General features: G+C 54.9%; 1 protein-coding gene across 1 annotated transcript in view; it reads right to left on the bottom strand.

Annotated features, from left to right (window-relative positions):
- Window positions 1–336: 336 nt before the first annotated feature.
- The window catches only part of OTOG (otogelin), an 80297-nt gene continuing 61746 nt past the window's right edge, over window positions 337–18887 (bottom strand). Inside the window, exons 42-57 of the mRNA XM_005883347.2 lie at window positions 17764–17984; window positions 17410–17548; window positions 14713–14907; window positions 14301–14513; window positions 13627–13731; window positions 13323–13430; window positions 11383–11484; window positions 8762–8860; window positions 7943–7983; window positions 6942–7017; window positions 6665–6843; window positions 5778–5882; window positions 5459–5578; window positions 4340–4385; window positions 1998–2077; window positions 337–1885 (exon numbers count right to left, since the gene is read on the bottom strand). Of these exons, the coding sequence (XP_005883409.2) occupies window positions 1685–1885; window positions 1998–2077; window positions 4340–4385; window positions 5459–5578; window positions 5778–5882; window positions 6665–6843; window positions 6942–7017; window positions 7943–7983; window positions 8762–8860; window positions 11383–11484; window positions 13323–13430; window positions 13627–13731; window positions 14301–14513; window positions 14713–14907; window positions 17410–17548; window positions 17764–17984 (2030 nt within the window). The 3' untranslated portion in view covers window positions 337–1684. The remainder of the gene's footprint in view (window positions 1886–1997; window positions 2078–4339; window positions 4386–5458; window positions 5579–5777; window positions 5883–6664; window positions 6844–6941; window positions 7018–7942; window positions 7984–8761; window positions 8861–11382; window positions 11485–13322; window positions 13431–13626; window positions 13732–14300; window positions 14514–14712; window positions 14908–17409; window positions 17549–17763; window positions 17985–18887) is intronic.

The raw sequence follows: 18887 nt of genomic DNA, 5'->3' as shown, positions 1-18887 counted from the left end.
TGAAACTTACCCTCAGGACCTGCCATTCACATCCGATGTGAGAAGCATGCGCCCTGGCCCCACAGAGCTGGGACCATTCCCCAGGCCCCTCACCTGGGTGCCAGCTTCCCAGCTCCCAATGTCCTCTTTTTCTACTCACCCCTCCCCTAGGAATCAGTCCAATTCCAACTAACAGATATCAACTGAGGACCTGTCTTGAGTGGGGCATGGTGCTTGGCATGGGCGGGGCAGAGGTCAGGGTGACCTCCGGGGCCATAAAATAGGGTCTTATCTTCACAGCTGAAACTCCTTCAGAGTCAAAGCACACCTGACACCCTCAGAGATGCTCAGAGGCTTGATGTCTTCCCATGGTTTATTGGATATATAAACAGAATTCAGGTGCAGGAGCAGAGAGTCTGCAGGAACAGCTGGGGACCATCCTGGCACGGAACCCTAACCCAACCCTGGGGACACAGGACAACCACACCCATCCAGCTATACAGGACAGCGCTGGCCAGAACCGCCTCATGTTCATGCTGTTTGGGTCCAGGAGCACAGGTGACCTGGTGGTGGATGTGCGTGTGGGTGTGGAAGGGGCCCTGGCCCTGGTTTTAGGGGAGACACTCTGGTTCAGAGACAAGGGTCTGACAGATGCTCAGGTAATCGGGCGGCACACACAGGGCTTGCATTTCCCACTGACAGGTGCTCTCCTGCTAAGCAGGCCCAGGAAGCAGTGAGCTGAGAACCAGCTGAACCACAAAACCCACCTGAAGTCCCTCCAGACACCAACGCCGCTGTGTCCTTAGAGAAATGGCCACTGCAAAGCCAAGCTGCTCCCGCTTTCAGGCTGAAGGTACCCAATGAACACTATGGCCCTTGGAGGGTGGGCTGTCCACCAGCACTGAGAGGAGCTGTGCTGGGCCCTGGCTGAGGAAGCCATTCCCTCCCATCACCACCCACAAGAGCCAGCCCACCTGCCAGGAAGGCCAGCTGTGGTGGATGGGGGCGGGGGTGGTATGGAGTAGGCATGGGCCTGCTCTCCTAAACCTTTCCCAAATCACAGTGTCAATAACAGGATACCAGGGCGCTCAGGGGACTTGAATGTCACTGAGCCGCTCCTCAGGCTCTGGGTCTGAGCGCACAGATGTTGGTGAGACTAGGCCCAGGAACCCGCCCTTTTTGCTTTTGGGAGTTCCTTCTGGGCAGCTCTGTGCAGACCGTGTGTTGCAGTTAAAGCCCCCTTTCCTTTTACTGTGTCTGTGGTTCTCCGTGGCCAAGAAAGAGAATGGGCTCCCACATCCTGACCCTGCACTTGGTCTTGGGTCCAGCTCTGATCCCAGCGTCCTAGGAAAGCTCTCACCCCCTCCACCAAAAGCACTGTGGCCAGAGTCACAGGTGTGCAGGGGCTGCCGTCCTGACTCAGGGCCCATTCCAGCCTCAAGTCAGAGACAGAGGTCCCCAAGCCCTCCGCTGTGGCACTTTCCCAAGTGTGGAGGAGGGGCAGCCTAGAGAGGGAGCCAGGATGGGCAGGTGTGGCCTGTTCTGGTCACTCTCTGTGCCTCTGCTCATTCCAGGCTCGGCATGAACCAGCTCTCCACACCTGAAGCGTCCCCTCCCCCCCACACAGGCCAGCTGGAAACTGAAAGCAGGGGTGATGGAGGTGGCCCGACCAGCCCAAGGCCCGGCCCCAGGCCTCCCGCAGGCCTCAGGACCACTGGCAGGCACAGTCGGTGGGCTCCTGCACTGTGTAGGGCACCCAGGTGGCGTTGGTGGCACAGAAGAGCTGCACGGAGCGCCGCTGCAGGCCCACCTCTCGGCAGCACTTGCAGAAACGGGCGTAGGTGTTGATGTTGTAGTTGTAGATGCTGGCGGATGGGCACCTCCCATCACAGGACACTAGGTTCACCTGGGGATGGGCAAGCCCGTGAGGCGGCTTGTGTAGCTCCCACCTCCCCAAGCCCCGCCCCCTTCCCCATCTTTGGCTGCCCCTCCCCCACCGCCTGGTGGATGCCACGCACAGGGGTGTTGCTCCTGCATTCATTCTTGCGGATGGTCATGCGGATGGTCACTTTCTTGCAGGAGCGCCCATCCTCTTTACCTAGGGGGACAGGGTGGGTGAGGTGGCCGTGGCTGAAAAGTGCTTCCAGTGGCAGCAGGATGGGCCGGACTGGGGCAGTTAGTGTCATGCTGGAGGGTCCCTCTGCCAGCGTTAGTGCCCATGCATTAGAGCCCCTCCCCGTCAGAGGGCAAGCTTTTCACTCAGAGCCCTGGAGGGAGACGGTGGCACGGAAGGCAGGGGAGACAGAGGAAGGTGCCTGGGATGGCCTCGGGGGCTCTGGGCTAGGGAAGAGAGGATTTGGGGACAGGCAGGATGCCTCCCCCCACCCCAGTCCCAACATCTGTCTCTAACCTCTATTGGTGACCTCACCCCCGTCTGATTTTCAGCTTTTCTATTCAAGAGGGCTCCTAGCGTTAAGATTCTGCAATTTCTTGGATGAAGGCAACCCCAGTCCTGAGTATCATGTGTGCACACAGCAGGCTCATCCATATGGAAACCGATCGGAGTGCCGTTTCCTCTGCCTGGACCATGCCTCCCACGGACAACAATCACGTGGCTCATTCATGCCCCCGACTGCTCAAGCATCTCCTCACCACTGGCCTGCCCTGAATCCCTTCTTGGAATGGCACCTCTCCCTGCACCAGTCCTCCCTGCTGACCCCTCCCCAGCCGGTTTCTGCCCAGGACAGTGTCACCACCCAGTCAGAGACGCCCTGCTGGTTATGCTGCTGAAGTATAAGCTGTAGAGCCTTCTGCACGGCCTCGTCCACAGTTTGTTGTGAGTTCTGTCCTCATTCTAAATAAACATTTCCTTTCACACCTCAATCTGGCTTTGTAAGTTTGTGTTCTTTTTCCGAATGGGGGCCTCCACATAGCATAAGCTTCCGTCCCCATAAAACCAGAGGCATCCCCTCTATTATACACTGTATTTTACTAGTTATTCTGTCTCCCCTGGCTAAAATGGCAGCTCCATGAGGCCTGGTGTATGCTGTGTCTTCAGTGCCTAGAACTGGGCCTGGCGCATTGGTGCTAAGTAACCATTTGCCAGGAGCACAGGCTTGCTCTGTGAGCCCAGGTGCCTTCTGGAAATGGGGGGAATCCTTTCTTCTGGCCTCGGGGCCTCACCACAGGTTTCCCACCACAGCGGAAGGAGGACTCCCAGCCAGAGCTAAGCTGACTTTGTCCACTGTCTGTGCTCCCACGAGGCAGGAGAACGGAGTGCTGTCCTGGCCACGACCCCTGGGTCCGGACTGAGACTGGCTGAGTGACCAGTGGGAGCAAAGCGGTGGCAGCATTGGGCATTGGTGGGCGCCAGGTGAGCGGGCACCGCTGAAGCATTCCCATGCAAGCCCAGGGGGCACAGCTTGCTACCCAGCATGCACTGTTGGCCAAAAGGCCTCTGCCAGAGGCAGGGAGCAGGGGCGCCACCCTCCCCACCCCCACCCCCAGAGCTGGGGCCACCTAGCAGAAGGGACATTGTTGGAAATAGCAACGCGGCTGCCCGCCTCCAGTTCCGTGGGCTCCCGAGAGGAGTACCTGGGCGGCAGTGGACACTAACCCGTGGAGGAGAGGCGGGGCTAACGGGGACCACGGGAAACAGGGTCCCCGGGGAACCTGGGGAGAGGGACACGGGTTGCAGGTCACATGGGAGCACACGGGACATTCAGGGAACATGAGTTGTGGGTGAGAGATCAGCCAATGAGGCACTGGAGTAAGTGAGGTGAGCATAAAAAGTCTCACATTCTATAGCCCTCCCAGGAAGCATCTGGGACCCGAGGGGGAGGGGAGGCATGTGGGCAAAGGCGCTAAGGCTGACTGGCCAGGCATGCCTATGTGGTTGGGGCTGCAGGTCCCAGGGCCAGGTGTGAGGACCATTGCACAGACCTCTCACTCAGACTCCAAAGGGAGTCCGTGGGCCTGAATCCCACCCATGAGGCCCCTCCAAGACACGGCTCTTGGCCACAGGGAGAATTCATGTGGGAGGAGGGCATCTGGGCTGGGGGCCTTGGCAGGGGCAGGCCAGTGAGCTACTGACCTCCTGGACTCAATATCCCAATGTCCCCGTCTCCAACAAGAAGCAGAGGCCTTGTGTTGGGACAGGAAGGTGAGCATGGCCTCTGCCCAGCTGCCTGTCTGTGCCAGTGCCTGGACCTCGTGGTGGGGGGATTATTCCTTCATCTACTCACCCCCGAAGAGCTACCACCGGAAGTGCCAGGCCAGGGCCTGGCCTTCTAGCCCCATCATGACATGCTGTCCCCCCACCAGAGCCCCTCACCCCTGGGTCTCCACCATGATCACTCACATGCCCTGCAGCATCCTTCCAGGGAAGGGACCACCGAGCCCCCGACCTGGAGGGAGAAGAGGGCAGGTGGGTGGGAGATCCTGTCCAGACCAGGAGCCACGATCCCAGCAAGAGGCAGAGAGTCCCAGGGACTTGACTCCTTTCCTCCCATGATGCCCCAGGCAAGACCTCCAGGCCCTGCTGGCCATCGGGCCTCGGCCAGAGGAAGAAGGGGGCCCTGGGCTGGCCATGGGAGAGCCACAGGTGTGAGCTGACTGGTTGGGACACTGGCACTGAGATTGTCTGCGGCTCCCACTGAGGCTGGAGGTGGGGTTAAGGTGATGCTTTCCAGGGGCAGCTCCCCGCATGGAGGGCCAGGGAGGGAGGGGGGCAGTAGCTGACCCCCTTGGGTGAGTGGCCTGGGCTCCATCTCAGCCCTGGATAAGTTGTCCCTTTCTTCTGGGCTTAATTTCCCCATTTCTAACATAGGAGCAATTCTCCCTCAGAGCCCTCCTCTACTGTGAAATGGATGAGACACTGGACATGGCAGTTCTTTGTGAATAAGTGTGAGTGTGCGTTTCTATATGTGTGTGATTTTGTGAGCATATATGTGTGTGTACAGGTGTGATTGTGTGTATGAGAGTATGACTGTGTGTGTGTATTTATCTTCTAGGTAAGGTCAGAAATCTTTAAATGCCAATATTCATCTCAGGAGCTTTCATCATTTAACAATAACCCCTAACCCTCCAGGAAATCCTTGTCCTTGGGGTGTACCCATAGTGACAGCTGTCCACACTAGTGCAAAAGTGCTGTGGCGTGTGACAGTGAGCGATGTGTGCGCAGGCATATTGAGGTGTTAATGTCCCCGCGGAGTGTGTGGTGTGTGTGCGCGCAGTCGACTGTCTGTGGCAGTGTGTCTGTAACAGTGTATATTTGTGTGTGTCTGTGTGTGGCCCTGTGATGTGCGAGGTGGGCAGGCATGGAGAGATGTGGACCTGGGGCGGCGGGGCAGGCACAGGCTCCGGGAACCCCTCCTCCCACACCCCTGCACAAAGGACCTCTCCCCACCCCACTAGGAAGAGCGCCAACGCCCCTGGCCTCAGGCCATGCTGCGGGGGCGGGGGGGGGACTGGCACTGACCTTGGCACACTCAGTCTCATTGAGCGGTGGGCAGCTGATGGGCGAGCGGACAAGCACGGCGCCCAGGGGGGTGCTGCTGCAGTGGTGGCGGGCGCACTCTGCAATCCAGGACACCCCGGGCTGGAGGGCACAGAGGTGGGTGATGGGGACCGTGGCCAGATGGATGGCCCGGGTGAACCGATCGGGTATAGCTCCAAAGACAGGTGCAGCCCCAAACCTGGCACTGCCCAGGACCCCATCTGTACCCAGCCCTGGGTCCTGGTCCTCGGTGTCTCCTGCCGGAACCCCTTCCTAGGTGGGCAGTTAGGGGGCTGCATACCAAGAACAGGGAGGTGGTGCCGTTGGGGAAAGTGAAGAGGCAGGACACGTTCCTGCAGGAGCCGCAGCAGGCCGCCAGGTCCCGCGGGTGCTCATACTCCTGGTTCTGCAGGACAGGGAGGGACGGATGGGCTCAGCACATGCCCACCTCCGCCCTCCTGCCTCTCCCACTGTGTCTTGTCTCTGAGCCCAGAGCAGGGCCCTCTGTAGACGCTCAGGAAGGGGCCCCCCAGTCTCCTTCTATCTCAGCAGGAAGGCCATCCCACGGCTACCCTGTGATTCCTTAGCTGCAGGTCCTGGGCTCAGCCCCAGTGATAAAGAGCTCCCCCACCCCTTTCGAAGACAGCATCGCTGGTGATTACGGCTGCCAGTTTCGGTTCCAGATAGACCTCTAGCTGAGTCCCAGTTCCTGTGGGACTTTTGACAAAGGACTGGACCTCCCTAAACCTCAGTTTTTTCATCTGAAAAATAGGAACAATTCTAAGCCTGTTTATTCAGTTAATAGTTCTTTAGCCCTCACTAGAAGCCAGTAACTATCCTAAGCATTGGGCATGTAGACGTGTTCAACAAATGATAGCAGCAACGCAAACACAGAAATAAATAAACTAGGGGATATGCCAGCCATAGAAGGTGCTTCATAAATGTTCTCTGTCAAATCCCCACCCTTGCCAGGCCTTCACTCCCGCTGTTCCCCTCCTGGCCTCGCCCAACACAGCCCTGTTTCCAGCACTTTCCACAGAGGTCTCCGGAGCCCCTGATGCTCGTGCTCTAGACTTGTCTAGAGAGCTTGGGGAGAGCTGGAGGGCCCCTCTGGTCTTGCAGCATCTAGGCTCTGCCAGGCCAGCCCTTCTGACCACCCCTCCCCCCCCATCCCGTGCTGCCCCCTACCGCCTCGCAGTGGACGTCACACAGCACAGAGGTGGTGTTGATCTGGTAGAAGCCGGTGAGAGGGTCCAGCAGGTCAGTGCAGCGGGAGGTGTGGCACACGCCATCGGCCGAGAGCTCCACCACCGTCTGGCCCGGCTGCATCACCCCCAGCTCTCGGCTCAGACATACGGCAGCCTTCACTGCATGGGTGTGCAGGGCAGTCACAGTCACCGAGAGCCCAGCACCCACCCCCGCGCCACCCATGGCTCACTCACCCTGGCTCTACCTCCCCGCTCACCGCACTCGTATTTGGCGCAGCCACACACGTTCTCCTCGCTGTGCATGAACTCTTCGTCCAGCTGGGACTTCTCCCACTGGGTGGGGCAGAGCGGTCAGCACCCGGGTGGGAAGGCCCTGCCCCGCCCTCGGGAGCAGTCTGCCACCTGAGCCCCTCTCTCTCCTTGCAGCGGTGGAGAAAGGCCTGGGGCCTGGGGACCCTTGGCACCCTGTGAGCTCAGTCACCCTCCCGCCGAGGTTCCCGCTGAGGAGCACCCCAGGGTCTTCTCTGGGCCTCAGGCCTCTCCTGTCACCCTGAGCACCCACTGGCCCCATCACAGGGGACCGATGCATGGCTGCAGCACAGCATCTCGCTGGGCTCATGCTACTTCCCTTCTTCCTTCCCCAGTAGAAGGGAGAGAGAGAGGACGGGCCAGGAGGCAAAGTGAGAGGAGATGCATGTTGAGGTTTGGGGGGGAATACCTATAATTCATAAAATTATGTGAAAAACATAACTTTAAACATAACTTTGCAGGTTTCCTGGCTCCCGATCCAGGCACTGTGATTACTAGCTACATGACCTTAACCTTAGTGTCCTTGTGTGTAAAACTGAGTTAATCATAGAATCACTGGGTTGTCGTGAGAATTAATGTGATAATATACATAAAGGCCCTAGGAGAGTTCCTGGCATATAGTTAACTCTCAACTAATATTAGCTACCGTCGTAAGTATCATCATCACCATCATCATCTTCACCATCCTCCCCATCCCCACCATCATCACCAGCATCCTCATCACCCCATCTTCATCATCATTGTACTTAATCCTCACAACTCTGAAGCATGACCACGCCCACGTTACAACTAAGGTCACTGTGCCCAGGGAGCAGGGCTTAGGACTCGAACACCGACCTGCAACCCGAGGCTCTGTGTCCTAGATGGAAGGCACAGGGTCTCCAGGGGAAGGGGCGGGAAGGGAGGAAAGGAAGCGGGGCAGGCCAGGGGAGGGGCAGGCTCTACGTACCAGATGGCACCGGGGCACTGGGATTGTGTCGCAGTCACACTCTGAAAAACAGGAGCGGCCAGGACCCACCTCACCAGAGATGTCCAGGTGGAGGACCTTCGGGCCTCCGGACGCCTCACTGCAGGCGCAGCCCTCCTCCAGCCTGCCTCCCTCCCCCTCGCTGAGGCACCACCGGCCAACTGAAGGGAGGGAGCAGTTCCAGCTTCAGGGCAGAGTGGCTGTGAAACACTCCTCTGGGGAACTCACGCGGCAGATGGCTTTACTTGCCTGCTCTACTCGGAGCTTTCCTCCGTGCTCTGGGGACAGAGCAATGACTGAGACAGACTAAAACCCCTGCCTTCAGGAGGTTCACATCCAGGCGCAGAAAAAGACAAGCAAAATATCCAGGTGCAAACTAGAGTTTCCTGACTCTTTTTAAAACAGGTTTTTATTGATTTCAAAGAGAGGAAGGGAAGAGGGAGAGAGAGATAGAAGCATCAATGATGAGAGAGAATCATGGATAGGCTGCCTCCTGTACGCTCCCTACTGGAGATCGAGCCCACAGCCCTAGCATGTGCCATGACTGGGAATAGAACCGTGACCTCTTGGTTCATGGGTCAACTCTACCACTGAGCCACACAGGCCAGGCTCAACTCTTTTTAAAATTACATTTTTATATAAAGCTCACTGGTGTTCATGATTGATCACTCCCACCTACGTCCCCAAAGGATTTGAGGTGGATTTAACAAAATTATATTACTAGTTGCAATAAAGACTTTGTTGATGGAAAGGGGCCCTGGATCTCTGCCTTCGGGAGGGGCCGCCGTGTCCGGGACTTACCACAGGACTTGTAGGGGCAGCAGCGGTCTGGGCTCCACACCTCCACCAGGGCAGTGCCCATGCCACACTGCACTTGGGGGCAGCGGAAGTTCTCACACACTGCACGGAGGGGAGGCAGGGGACACATTAGCCACAGGCAACTTGGAGCGTGAATCCTCAGAAATGCAACATCGGCTAAGAAGGGAGTCCTCCCAGTTTCCTCAGATACCCTCCTGGGCTGGAGTCCAGGGGAGAAGTCTGGGCTCCCGGAGTGTCCTGTAGAACTACCTTGGGAGGCCCTACTTCTGCTCCGGGAGGCATTACGATGTGGCAATGGCAGAACCTGAAGGTCACTCAACTGGGCCTCCCCCTCCGGGTTCTGTGTCACCCCGAGAGTAGCGATCAGAGGGGAGCCAGTGACCTGGATAAGCTCCACTGACCAGAGCAGTTCCCTCTGGGGGAGAGCACACCCTTCCCACCGGTGGACATCACCACATGCAGCCGCCCGAGCTGCTCGGCTTCAGCCACACTCCAGGCTCACACTCCCTTCCTACTGTTATTCAGGCAGGTCCCTCTTTGCAGAGGGTTCCTCGGCCACGCTCATGTATCGAGAGAGCAAGACAAGGAGTGAGGAAATCTCTAGGCTCAACTTCTTTGGTGGGGAGGAGAGGTACAAAGGTCAACGCTGAAGGGGAAAGACCGTAAGACTTGTTTGATTTACTAAAAAAAATTGCTGGCACAGGTCAGCATTGTCAACTGGTGTTTCACAAAAGTATGAAGCGGAGAGGAAGAAGGACATCGTACAGCGTCCAAGTAATGGGTTACTTTCTGGTTGTAATAGGAATCATATAAGTGTCAGATGGAGGACTGTGACCGTCCCCACCCCAATCCAGGGCTGATGTTCACATCAGTTACAGTGGCTCAGCCACGCGGTATGTGTCTCCTGGTGGGATGCACTCGTGCACTCTCCAGTTAGAAAACGTTTTAGTTGAATCCACCAAGTCTCAGGTCTTAACTTCCGGTTTACAGGAAGTGCACAGGATAGAGAAGCAAGATGAACAATCCAGACGGTGGGACTTTCCGCAGGACCACAGCCAGGGCCTACAATTTAGTATCACACAGAAAAAGGGACCTGTGCTAGATTAAAAGATGTTTAAGAGATGTAAGATTAATGTGTGGTCCTGGACTGGATCTTGGGTTGGACAAGCCAGGAGAATTGTGGACTGGGTACGAGATAACTTAAAAATGTTATTAACGTGGAAAGGTGAAGGTCACGTGTTCACAGCTGGGTTAAAGAAGAGTATGTCCAGGTGACGTCCTTTGGGTAAAGCACACACACATATAAAGGCATCACGAGGACACGGATGGAAATGCTGACAGTAGGCTACCTGGGAAACAGGAAGACAGTGTTTTCACTTGGATGTTGTACTTTCTACGAGGCAGATATAGGGCTTTTGTAATGAAAGCATAATGAAGACTGGGACGGGGTAATAACATGAGTGTCCTGGGGAGGAGGCAGGGGGCTCTGTGAAGGGCCCGGTGGCACATACAGGACCCAGGAGCCCCCCGGCCGTGGGGGGGTGGGAAGGAGACATATGTAATACTCTTTGTAATACTTTAAGCAATAAAACAAAATTTTAAAAAAAGGGACCCGTGCTAGATTAAAAGATGTTTAAGAGACGTAAGATTAATGTGTGGTCCTGGACTGGATCTTGGGTTGGACAAGCCAGGAGAACTGTGGACTGGGTACGAGATAACTAAAAAATGTTAACATGGAAAGGTGAAGGTCACATGTTTATAGCTGGTTAAAGAAAAGTATGTCCAGGTGATGTCCTTTGGGTAAAGCACACACACATAAAGGCATCCCGAGGACACGGATGGAAATGCTGACAGTAGGCTACCTGGGAGGCAGGAAGACAGTGTTTTCACTTGGATGTTGTACTTTCTATGAGGCAGATATAGGGCTTTGGTAATGAAAGCATAATGAAGACAGGGACGGGGTAATAACATCCGTGTCCTGGACTGTGGGGGGATGGGGGGTTCCACCAAGTCTCAGGTCTTAACTTCCGGTTTACAGGAAGTGCACAGGATAGAGAAGCAAGATGAACAATCCAGACGGTGGGACTTTCCGCAGGACCACAGCCAGGGCCTACAATTTAGTATCACACAGAAAAAGGGACCTGTGCTAGATTAAAAGATGTTTAAGAGACGTAAGATTAATGTGTGGTCCTGGACTGGATCTTGGGTTGGACAAGCCAGGAGAACTGTGGACTGGGTACGAGATAACTAAAAAATGTTAACATGGAAAGGTGAAGGTCACATGTTTATAGCTGGTTAAAGAAAAGTATGTCCAGGTGATGTCCTTTGGGTAAAGCACACACACATAAAGGCATCCCGAGGACACGGATGGAAATGCTGACAGTAGGCTACCTGGGAGGCAGGAAGACAGTGTTTTCACTTGGATGTTGTACTTTCTACGAGGCAGATATAGGGCTTTTGTAATGAAAGCATAATGAAGACTGGGACGGGGTAATAACATGAGTGTCCTGGGGAGGAGGCAGGGGGCTCTGTGAAGGGCCCGGTGGCACATACAGGACCCAGGAGCCCCTTCCGGCCGTGGCCCACGTCCCGCCGGGACTCACCGCACTGGTACAGAGGGCAGCAGAGCTCCGTGGTGTTGCTGTCCACAGTGAGCGCCTCCCCCTCCTGACACTCGGGGATCGGATCTGGGCAGTCGCCACAGGCTGAGGGGAGAGAGGCCCTGCGGTCACAGGCAGACCCCCCCCTCGTGGGGACGGGGCTTGGGAGAGGACAGGTGGCAAGGTGGGGACACCTTGAAAATCCAGGTGGGACGGGGCTAGACTAAGGGCAGTGGTTCATGGTCCCCCGTGGCCTGTCCTGGAGTCAGAACGCGCACATTCTCCCTGTGTCCACCTAAGTCTTGTGCTGAGCGAGCACCGACTTCCTCGTGCTCAGTCATCCGCAGGGGATCGGTTTCCTCTTTCTCCTACATGTCTCTCTGGACAGGGACCTCACCTTCTCCTGTGCCCCCCTCCCCACCTGTGACCCCCATCCTTTCCTCCCCGCCACCCAAGGAAGCCAGGGTGAGGAAGGGGTGGCTGCGGCCCAGGTGTGCACGCTGACGTCTGATGGCTTGTCCACTCACTGCAGAAGTAGTAGGTGCAGCACGAATCTCCCAGGCGGCCGGCGATCAGGATCTGGTCCTGGCGGCAGCTGGGGATCACCTCGGCCTCACACTGGTCTGGGTCACACTCTGGAAAAAAAAACAACAAAAAACAGAATTGAGGCGCTGGGAGCAGACCCTGCCTGGCCACACCGGGTCACCCGCCCTGACTCTGCCCTAATCTCCAGCCAGAACCCAATCCCCAAAGCTGTCCTTGCTCCCCTACCCCAGGGGCAGGCTCCCACCTCCCCCAGGTGGTCGGCATCCCATTCTCCCAGCCCCCGACCTCTCACCACAGCTGTAGCTGGGGCAGCAGGATTCCTCCTGGAAGTGGGTGATGAGTCGGTGGCCTGGCTGGCAGGTGGGGGCAAGGCCCTCACATAGGGTCTGGTTACACACTGGCCCGGGGGCCACAGGGCCTGTCACCTGGAGGCCAGGACTTCTCCCAGCCTCCAGCGCTGCCCAGACCCTGGACACCTGGTCCCCATGACGCCTCCCAGCCCCCAGGTCCCTGGTTCCTAGAAGGAGCCTCTGAAGGTCACACAGATGGTGACTGGGACAAAAGAGCAATAATAGTTAACATCCAACCCAATGGACCGCGTGCCAGCGGCTGTTCTGGATCAGTATTAACTTCCGTAATTCTCACAGCAGCCCGGAAGGTGGGTACTATCAGCCTCCTGTTACAGGAGGATCGACTGAAGCACAGAGGATGTTAAATGATCTGCCAATGTCCCCAGGCTGCCAGGTGGTGGAGGAAGAGTCCACTCCAGAGCCTGTGCCTTTAAGCCCTGCCCACCCTAAGGTGTGGCTCCGGTTCCCCAGGCGGGGTTCTCTCCCTCCCCCCAATTCACCCACCAAAAACAAGACACTTTCACTTTCCCAGCCTTGTGCTATCCATCAGGGTCAGAGCTGGAGCCTTTTAACTGCAGCGCCTCCCCCTCCTGACACTCGGGGATCGGATCTGGACAGTCGCCACAGGCTGAGGGGAGAGGGGCACTGCGGTCACAGGCAGACCCCCTCGTGGGGACGGGGCTTGGGAGAGGACAGGTGGCAAGGTGGGGACACCTTGAAAATCCAGGTGGGACGGGGCTAGACTAAGGGCAGTGGTTCATGGTCCCCCGTGGCCTGTCCTGGAGTCAGAACGCGCACATTCTCCCTGTGTCCACCTAAGTCTTGTGCTGAGCGAGCACCGACTTCCTCGTGCTCAGTCATCCGCAGGGGATCGGTTTCCTCTTTCTCCTACATGTCTCTCTGGACAGGGACCTCACCTTCTCCTGTGCCCCCCTCCCCACCTGTGACCCCCATCCTTTCCTCCCCGCCACCCAAGGAAGCCAGGGTGAGGAAGGGGTGGCTGCGGCCCAGGTGTGCACGCTGACGTCTGATGGCTTGTCCACTCACTGCAGAAGTAGTAGGTGCAGCACGAATCTCCCAGGCGGCCGGCGATCAGGATCTGGTCCTGGCGGCAGCTGGGGATCACCTCGGCCTCACACTGGTCTGGGTCACACTCTGGGGAAAAAAACAACAGAATTGAAGCGCTGGGAGCAGACCCTGCCTGGCCACACCGGGCCACCCGCCCTGATTCTGCCCTAATCTCCAGCCAGAACCCAATCCCCAAAGCTGTCCTTGCTCCCCTACCCCAGGGGCAGGCTCCCACCTCCCCCAGGTGGTCGGCATCCCATTCTCCCAGCCCCCGACCTCTCACCACAGCTGTAGCTGGGGCAGCAGGATTCCTCCTGGAAGTGGGTGATGAGTCGGTGGCCTGGCTGGCAGGTGGGGGCAAGGCCCTCACATAGGGTCTGGTTACACACTGGCCCGGGGGCCACAGGGCCTGTCACCTGGAGGCCAGGACTTCTCCCAGCCTCCAGCGCTGCCCAGACCCTGGACACCTGGTCCCCATGACGCCTCCCAGCCCCCAGGTCCCTGGTTCCTAGAAGGAGCCTCTGAAGGTCACACAGATGGTGACTGGGACAAAAGAGCAATAATAGTTAACATCCAACCCAATGGACCGCGTGCCAGCGGCTGTTCTGGATCAGTATTAACTTCCGTAATTCTCACAGCAGCCCGGAAGGTGGGTACTATCAGCCTCCTGTTACAGGAGGATCGACTGAAGCACAGAGGATGTTAAATGATCTGCCAATGTCCCCAGGCTGCCAGGTGGTGGAGGAAGAGTCCACTCCAGAGCCTGTGCCTTTAAGCCCTGCCCACCCTAAGGTGTGGCTCCTGTCCCCAAGGTGGGGTTCTCTCCCTCCCCCCAATTCACCCACCAAACACAAGACACATTCACTTTCCCAGCCTTGTGCTATCCATTGGGGTCAGAGCTGGAGCCTTTTAACTGTCTTGGAGTCCAGGCCCAGGGAAGTGAACAGTGGGACTCACCACAAACAGCCCCCAGGCAGCACGGATCCTCCGTGGGCCGGAGCAGGGCCACCTCCCCAAAGCGGGGACAGGTCTCAGGGCGGGGGCCCGGGCAGTCCAGGTCCACTGGGACGATGGTGTCCTGAGCTTGGCACTGGTGTTGGCAGCATCCGCTGAGGGAGCTGTTCCAGGTCTCCCCCAGGGCCCGCGGCACCCCCGTGCTGTCCGTGCAGGCTGCAGAGGGGGTGTGGGGAGGGCACAGGGGCCTCAGGAGTGTGGGGAGACCCAGACTGTCCCAGGTTAGACCCTCCCTGGGACAACGACCAGCCCAAAGCAGACCTGGAAGGATACAGGCCATGGGTGCAGGAGGGTGAAGGAGGGCCTAGGGCGAAGCCAGCTTGGAGGGTCCCACCCCGGGAGGGCAGGAACCTACCGCACTTCTCCTCAGGGATGCAGAGCGCCGAGTGGCGGCGGTGCAAGAGGGTGCCCTCAGAGCAGACGCAGCCCTCGCCCAGCACCTGGCACTGCTCCGGGTCCAGCGGGCCCAGCATCCCATCCTGGCAGGACTCGGGAGGCTCACAGGCAGCCACACAGGCCTGGTACGTGGAGTCGCTGGAGCACAGGAAGGCTGCAGGGACACAGGGGGCGTCAGTGAGCATCATCTGCGACTCAGCAGACAGTGCAAAGGGGTTTCAGGACCTCTTTCCTCTAGATCAGGAGTCAGCAAACCAAGTTTTACTGAAGCACAGCCACGTCCATTCATTTACTCCTGAATGTGGCTGCCTGTGTCCTACAGGGCAGAACAGAGTGGTTGTGCAGAGGCCGTACCACCCCAAAGCCTCGAAGATTCATCTGGCCCTTCACAGACAACATTCCAACCCCTTGTTCTAAGTCAGTGTTTTCAAACTCTCTTGACTGTAAAAATTAGATTTTACATTGTGGTCCAATAGAACAGTGGTCTGCCCTCTCTGGTTTGGCCTAGTGGATAGAGCATCGGCCTACGGACTGAAGGGTCCCAGGTTTGATTCCCAGTCAGGGCACATGTCTGGGTTGCAGGCCATCCCCAGTAGGGGGCGTCCAGAAGGCGGCCCATCAATGATCCTCTCTCATCATTGATGTTTCTATCTCTCCCTCTCCCTTCCTCTCTGAAATCAATAAAAAAATGTATTTTTTAAAGAAAGAAAGAAAGAAAGAAAGAAAGAAAGAAAGAAAGAAAGAAAGAAAGAAAGAACAGTGGTCCTCAAACCAGATAGCCAAAGAATCACCAGGAGTTTTTGAACTGCTATTATTGGGACCCCACCCCAGACCAATGGAATCAGAGTCTCTGATTATGGAGCCCAAGCATCACTACTTTTTGACGTTCGCTGGGCAATTTCAAAGGGTAGCCCGAATTAAAAATCACTGATATATAGCAACAAAAAACTTGTTCATGAGATAATACTTAATTTTTCTAGTATTTTCTATTCTATTGCATTTTTCAAATGCTGGCGCTGACCCCAAAAGTTGATTTCATACCCACTGAGTTGAAATCCACAGTTTGAAAACCATATTCTGGGTGGCATTGTCTTTTCATTTATCTGTCACATGAAAGGTGTGGGTGTGCAGGAGGCAGCCGATCAATGATTGTCTCTCATCATTGATGTTTCTATCTCTCTCTCTCTCCCTCTCACTTCCTCTCTGAAATATAAATATATGAAAGAACAGCGGTCTTCAAACCAAATAGCCAAAGAATTACCGGGAGTTTTTGAATTGCTATTATGGGGACCCCACCCCAGACCAATGGAACCAGAATCTCTGATTGTGGGGCCCAAGCATCACTGATTTTTGAAGTTCGCTGGGCAATTTCAAAGGGTAGCTGGAATGGAGAATCACTGATATATTGCAACAACAAAAACAAAAAAACTTGTACATGAGATAATATTTAATTTTTCTAGTATTTCCTATTCTATTGCATTTTTCAAATGCTGGCACTGACCCCAAAAGTTGATTTCATACCCACTGAGTTGAAATCCACAGTTTGAAAACCATATTCTGGGTGGCATTGTCTTTTCATTTATCTGTCACATTAAAGGTGTGGCTTCCTGGGAGCCACCTCCTGCCTGTCTGGGTGTGTTCAAACTACTTGAGGCCAGTCCACCCCTGCTTGCCCCACCAGGGTAAAGCTAATGGGGGTGGGACAGCATGGATCTCAATTCTCTTTAAGGAAGGAGGGGAGAGACTGAAATAACAGAAAGATGACCAACAGTGAAGAGAAAGGAACGAATATGTGCTGGACATAACCAGGTGACGGGCTAGTGTGAAGCACTCTGAACACAGTGTCTCATGCCATCTTCAAACCAACCCTAGTGGGAGCTATCATTCCTGTCCCCTTCTTTATAGAAGAGGCAAGGAGACTCAGAGAAATAAAATAATAAATAAATAAGATCTACTTGACTTGGTAATATAAATTAGAACAAAAATAAATTTGTTAATTTATTAAAATATGCATAGATTTATTTATAAAGTATATAGACATTTATTAATTAATGCAATTTAATGAATGAATAATTAAGTCTGGAAAGCCTCGACTTGGACTCAGGTCTGTAAAAGTATTTCCCGCTCTAACTGTGGGAGCAAAGGAGCCATGGAGGAGACGCCTGCTAATGGGGGTGGGACAGCATGGATCTCAATTCTCTTTAAGGAAGGAGGGGAGAGACTGAAATAACAGAAAGATGACCAACAGTGAAGAGAAAGGAACGAATATGTGCTGGACATAACCAGGTGACGGGCTAGTGTGAAGCACTCTGAACACAGTGTCTCATGCCATCTTCAAGCCAACCCTAGAGGGAGCTATCATTCCTGTGCCCATTTTACAGATGGGGCAAGGAGACTCAGAGAAATAAAATAATAAGTAAATAAGATTTACTTGACTTGGTAATATAAATTAGAACAAAAATTAATTTGTTAAAATATGCATAGATTTATTTATAAAGTGTATAGACATTTATTAATTAATGCAATTGAATGAGTGAATAATTAAGTCTGGAAAGCCTCGACTTGGACTCAGGTCTGTAAAAGTATTTCCCGCTCTAACTGTGGGAGCAAAGGAGCCATGGAGGAGACGCCTGCCCCCGCCCGGCCACCAACTCACGGCAGTAGTCAGAGCGCCGCCACTCGATGCACACGTGGAACTTGTGGCACATAGCCACGTACACGGTCAGTGCCACGCAGGGCTGCTGCACGTACTTGGTGTCCCGGATCCACAGCTCACAGAACGACTCTGGAGAGACCTGGGCACACGTATCAGGCAGTGCTGCCTCCCTGGATTCCCCACATCCCGGGGCCCAGCTCTCCCTAGCGCTGCCCGGGGGCGACAATGAGCCTCTAACAGACACCCAATCTGGTCCCAAATAAGACCTCTGGGGAGCTCACCCAGATCTGCCCCTCCCTTCCTGGCCCTTCCCAGCCAAGGGGGTCCCCCACTCTTAACCCAGGTGGCACATACAAAGCTGTGGCAGGCGCTGAAGGTGCGGTTGGACACCATGCGGATGCAGGGAGAGCAGTCAGCCGTGGCACAGCTGTCTGGGCGGAAGCGGGTCTGGCCCACGGAGGTCAGGGAACTGGGCACCTGCCAGCTGTCCAGAAAGGGAGCAGGGTCCTCGTCCTCGCCCATCACAGAACCATCCTCCAGGGTGAGGTCATTGGCCGCGTCCCCATCACAGATACCTGAAGGGGGCGGAATTAGCCAACAGCCACAATAGTCACCACATTCCCAGGCCCTCAGCTGTCACTCTGCATATTCCTCAGAACAAGTCTTTGAGGCTGGTATTAGTATTACCCCATTTTAAAGGTGAGGAAAATGAAGTGCCGAGAAGCTAACAAACCTGCCGTGTAAGAAAATGCCTTTGTTCTAAATACATGCCCAAGTATTTAGGGATACAAAAGTATTTTCAAATGGTGCAGGAAAAAACGCATATATATAAATTGCATATGCACAGAAAAGTGCATTGATACAAATACACACGGAAAAAACGCATATATATAAATTGCATATGCACAGAAGTGCATTGATACAAATACACACACACACACAGTATATCTCTATCTCTATCGCTATCTCTATATCTATCTATATCTTAGTATACAGAGAGAGAAGCAAATGCTTCAAAATGTGAATACTTGGTAAATTTGAGTAAATAGTACATGGGAGTTCCTTATACTATTTTTGTAACCTTGAAGTTTGACATTATATGGAAGTTAAAAGTTACTTCAAAAATGTCTGCTTTAACAGAGATGGCTAGCTAGTTGTCACACCTGTTTCTTCTTCTGCCTGGGCAATCTGCTAGCCTATTTTTCCCAGGCTCCCTTGCAGTTGTTGAGACCATGTGACTGAGTCATTGACTGAGTCAATGAAACCCGAGTGAAGGTGATGGGCACCACGTCCAGACCTGGCCCATAAACATTTCCCAACTCTTTCCTTCTGTGGAGTTGGAAGCTCGTGTTGAAATGGCAGCGCCACAAGATGGGAGGGTCCTCCATTGGGGAATTTATGTGTGCAGGAAATAAACTGTGTGTGAAGGCACTGAGTGAGGGAGGGGACTGAGGTTTATCTGTCATAACCTCTAGCGT

The sequence above is a fragment of the Myotis brandtii genome, unplaced genomic scaffold (assembly GCF_000412655.1).
Source record: "Myotis brandtii unplaced genomic scaffold, ASM41265v1 scaffold782, whole genome shotgun sequence".
Lineage (NCBI taxonomy): Eukaryota > Metazoa > Chordata > Mammalia > Chiroptera > Vespertilionidae > Myotis > Myotis brandtii.
This window is presented reverse-complemented; position numbering and strand designations above follow the sequence as displayed.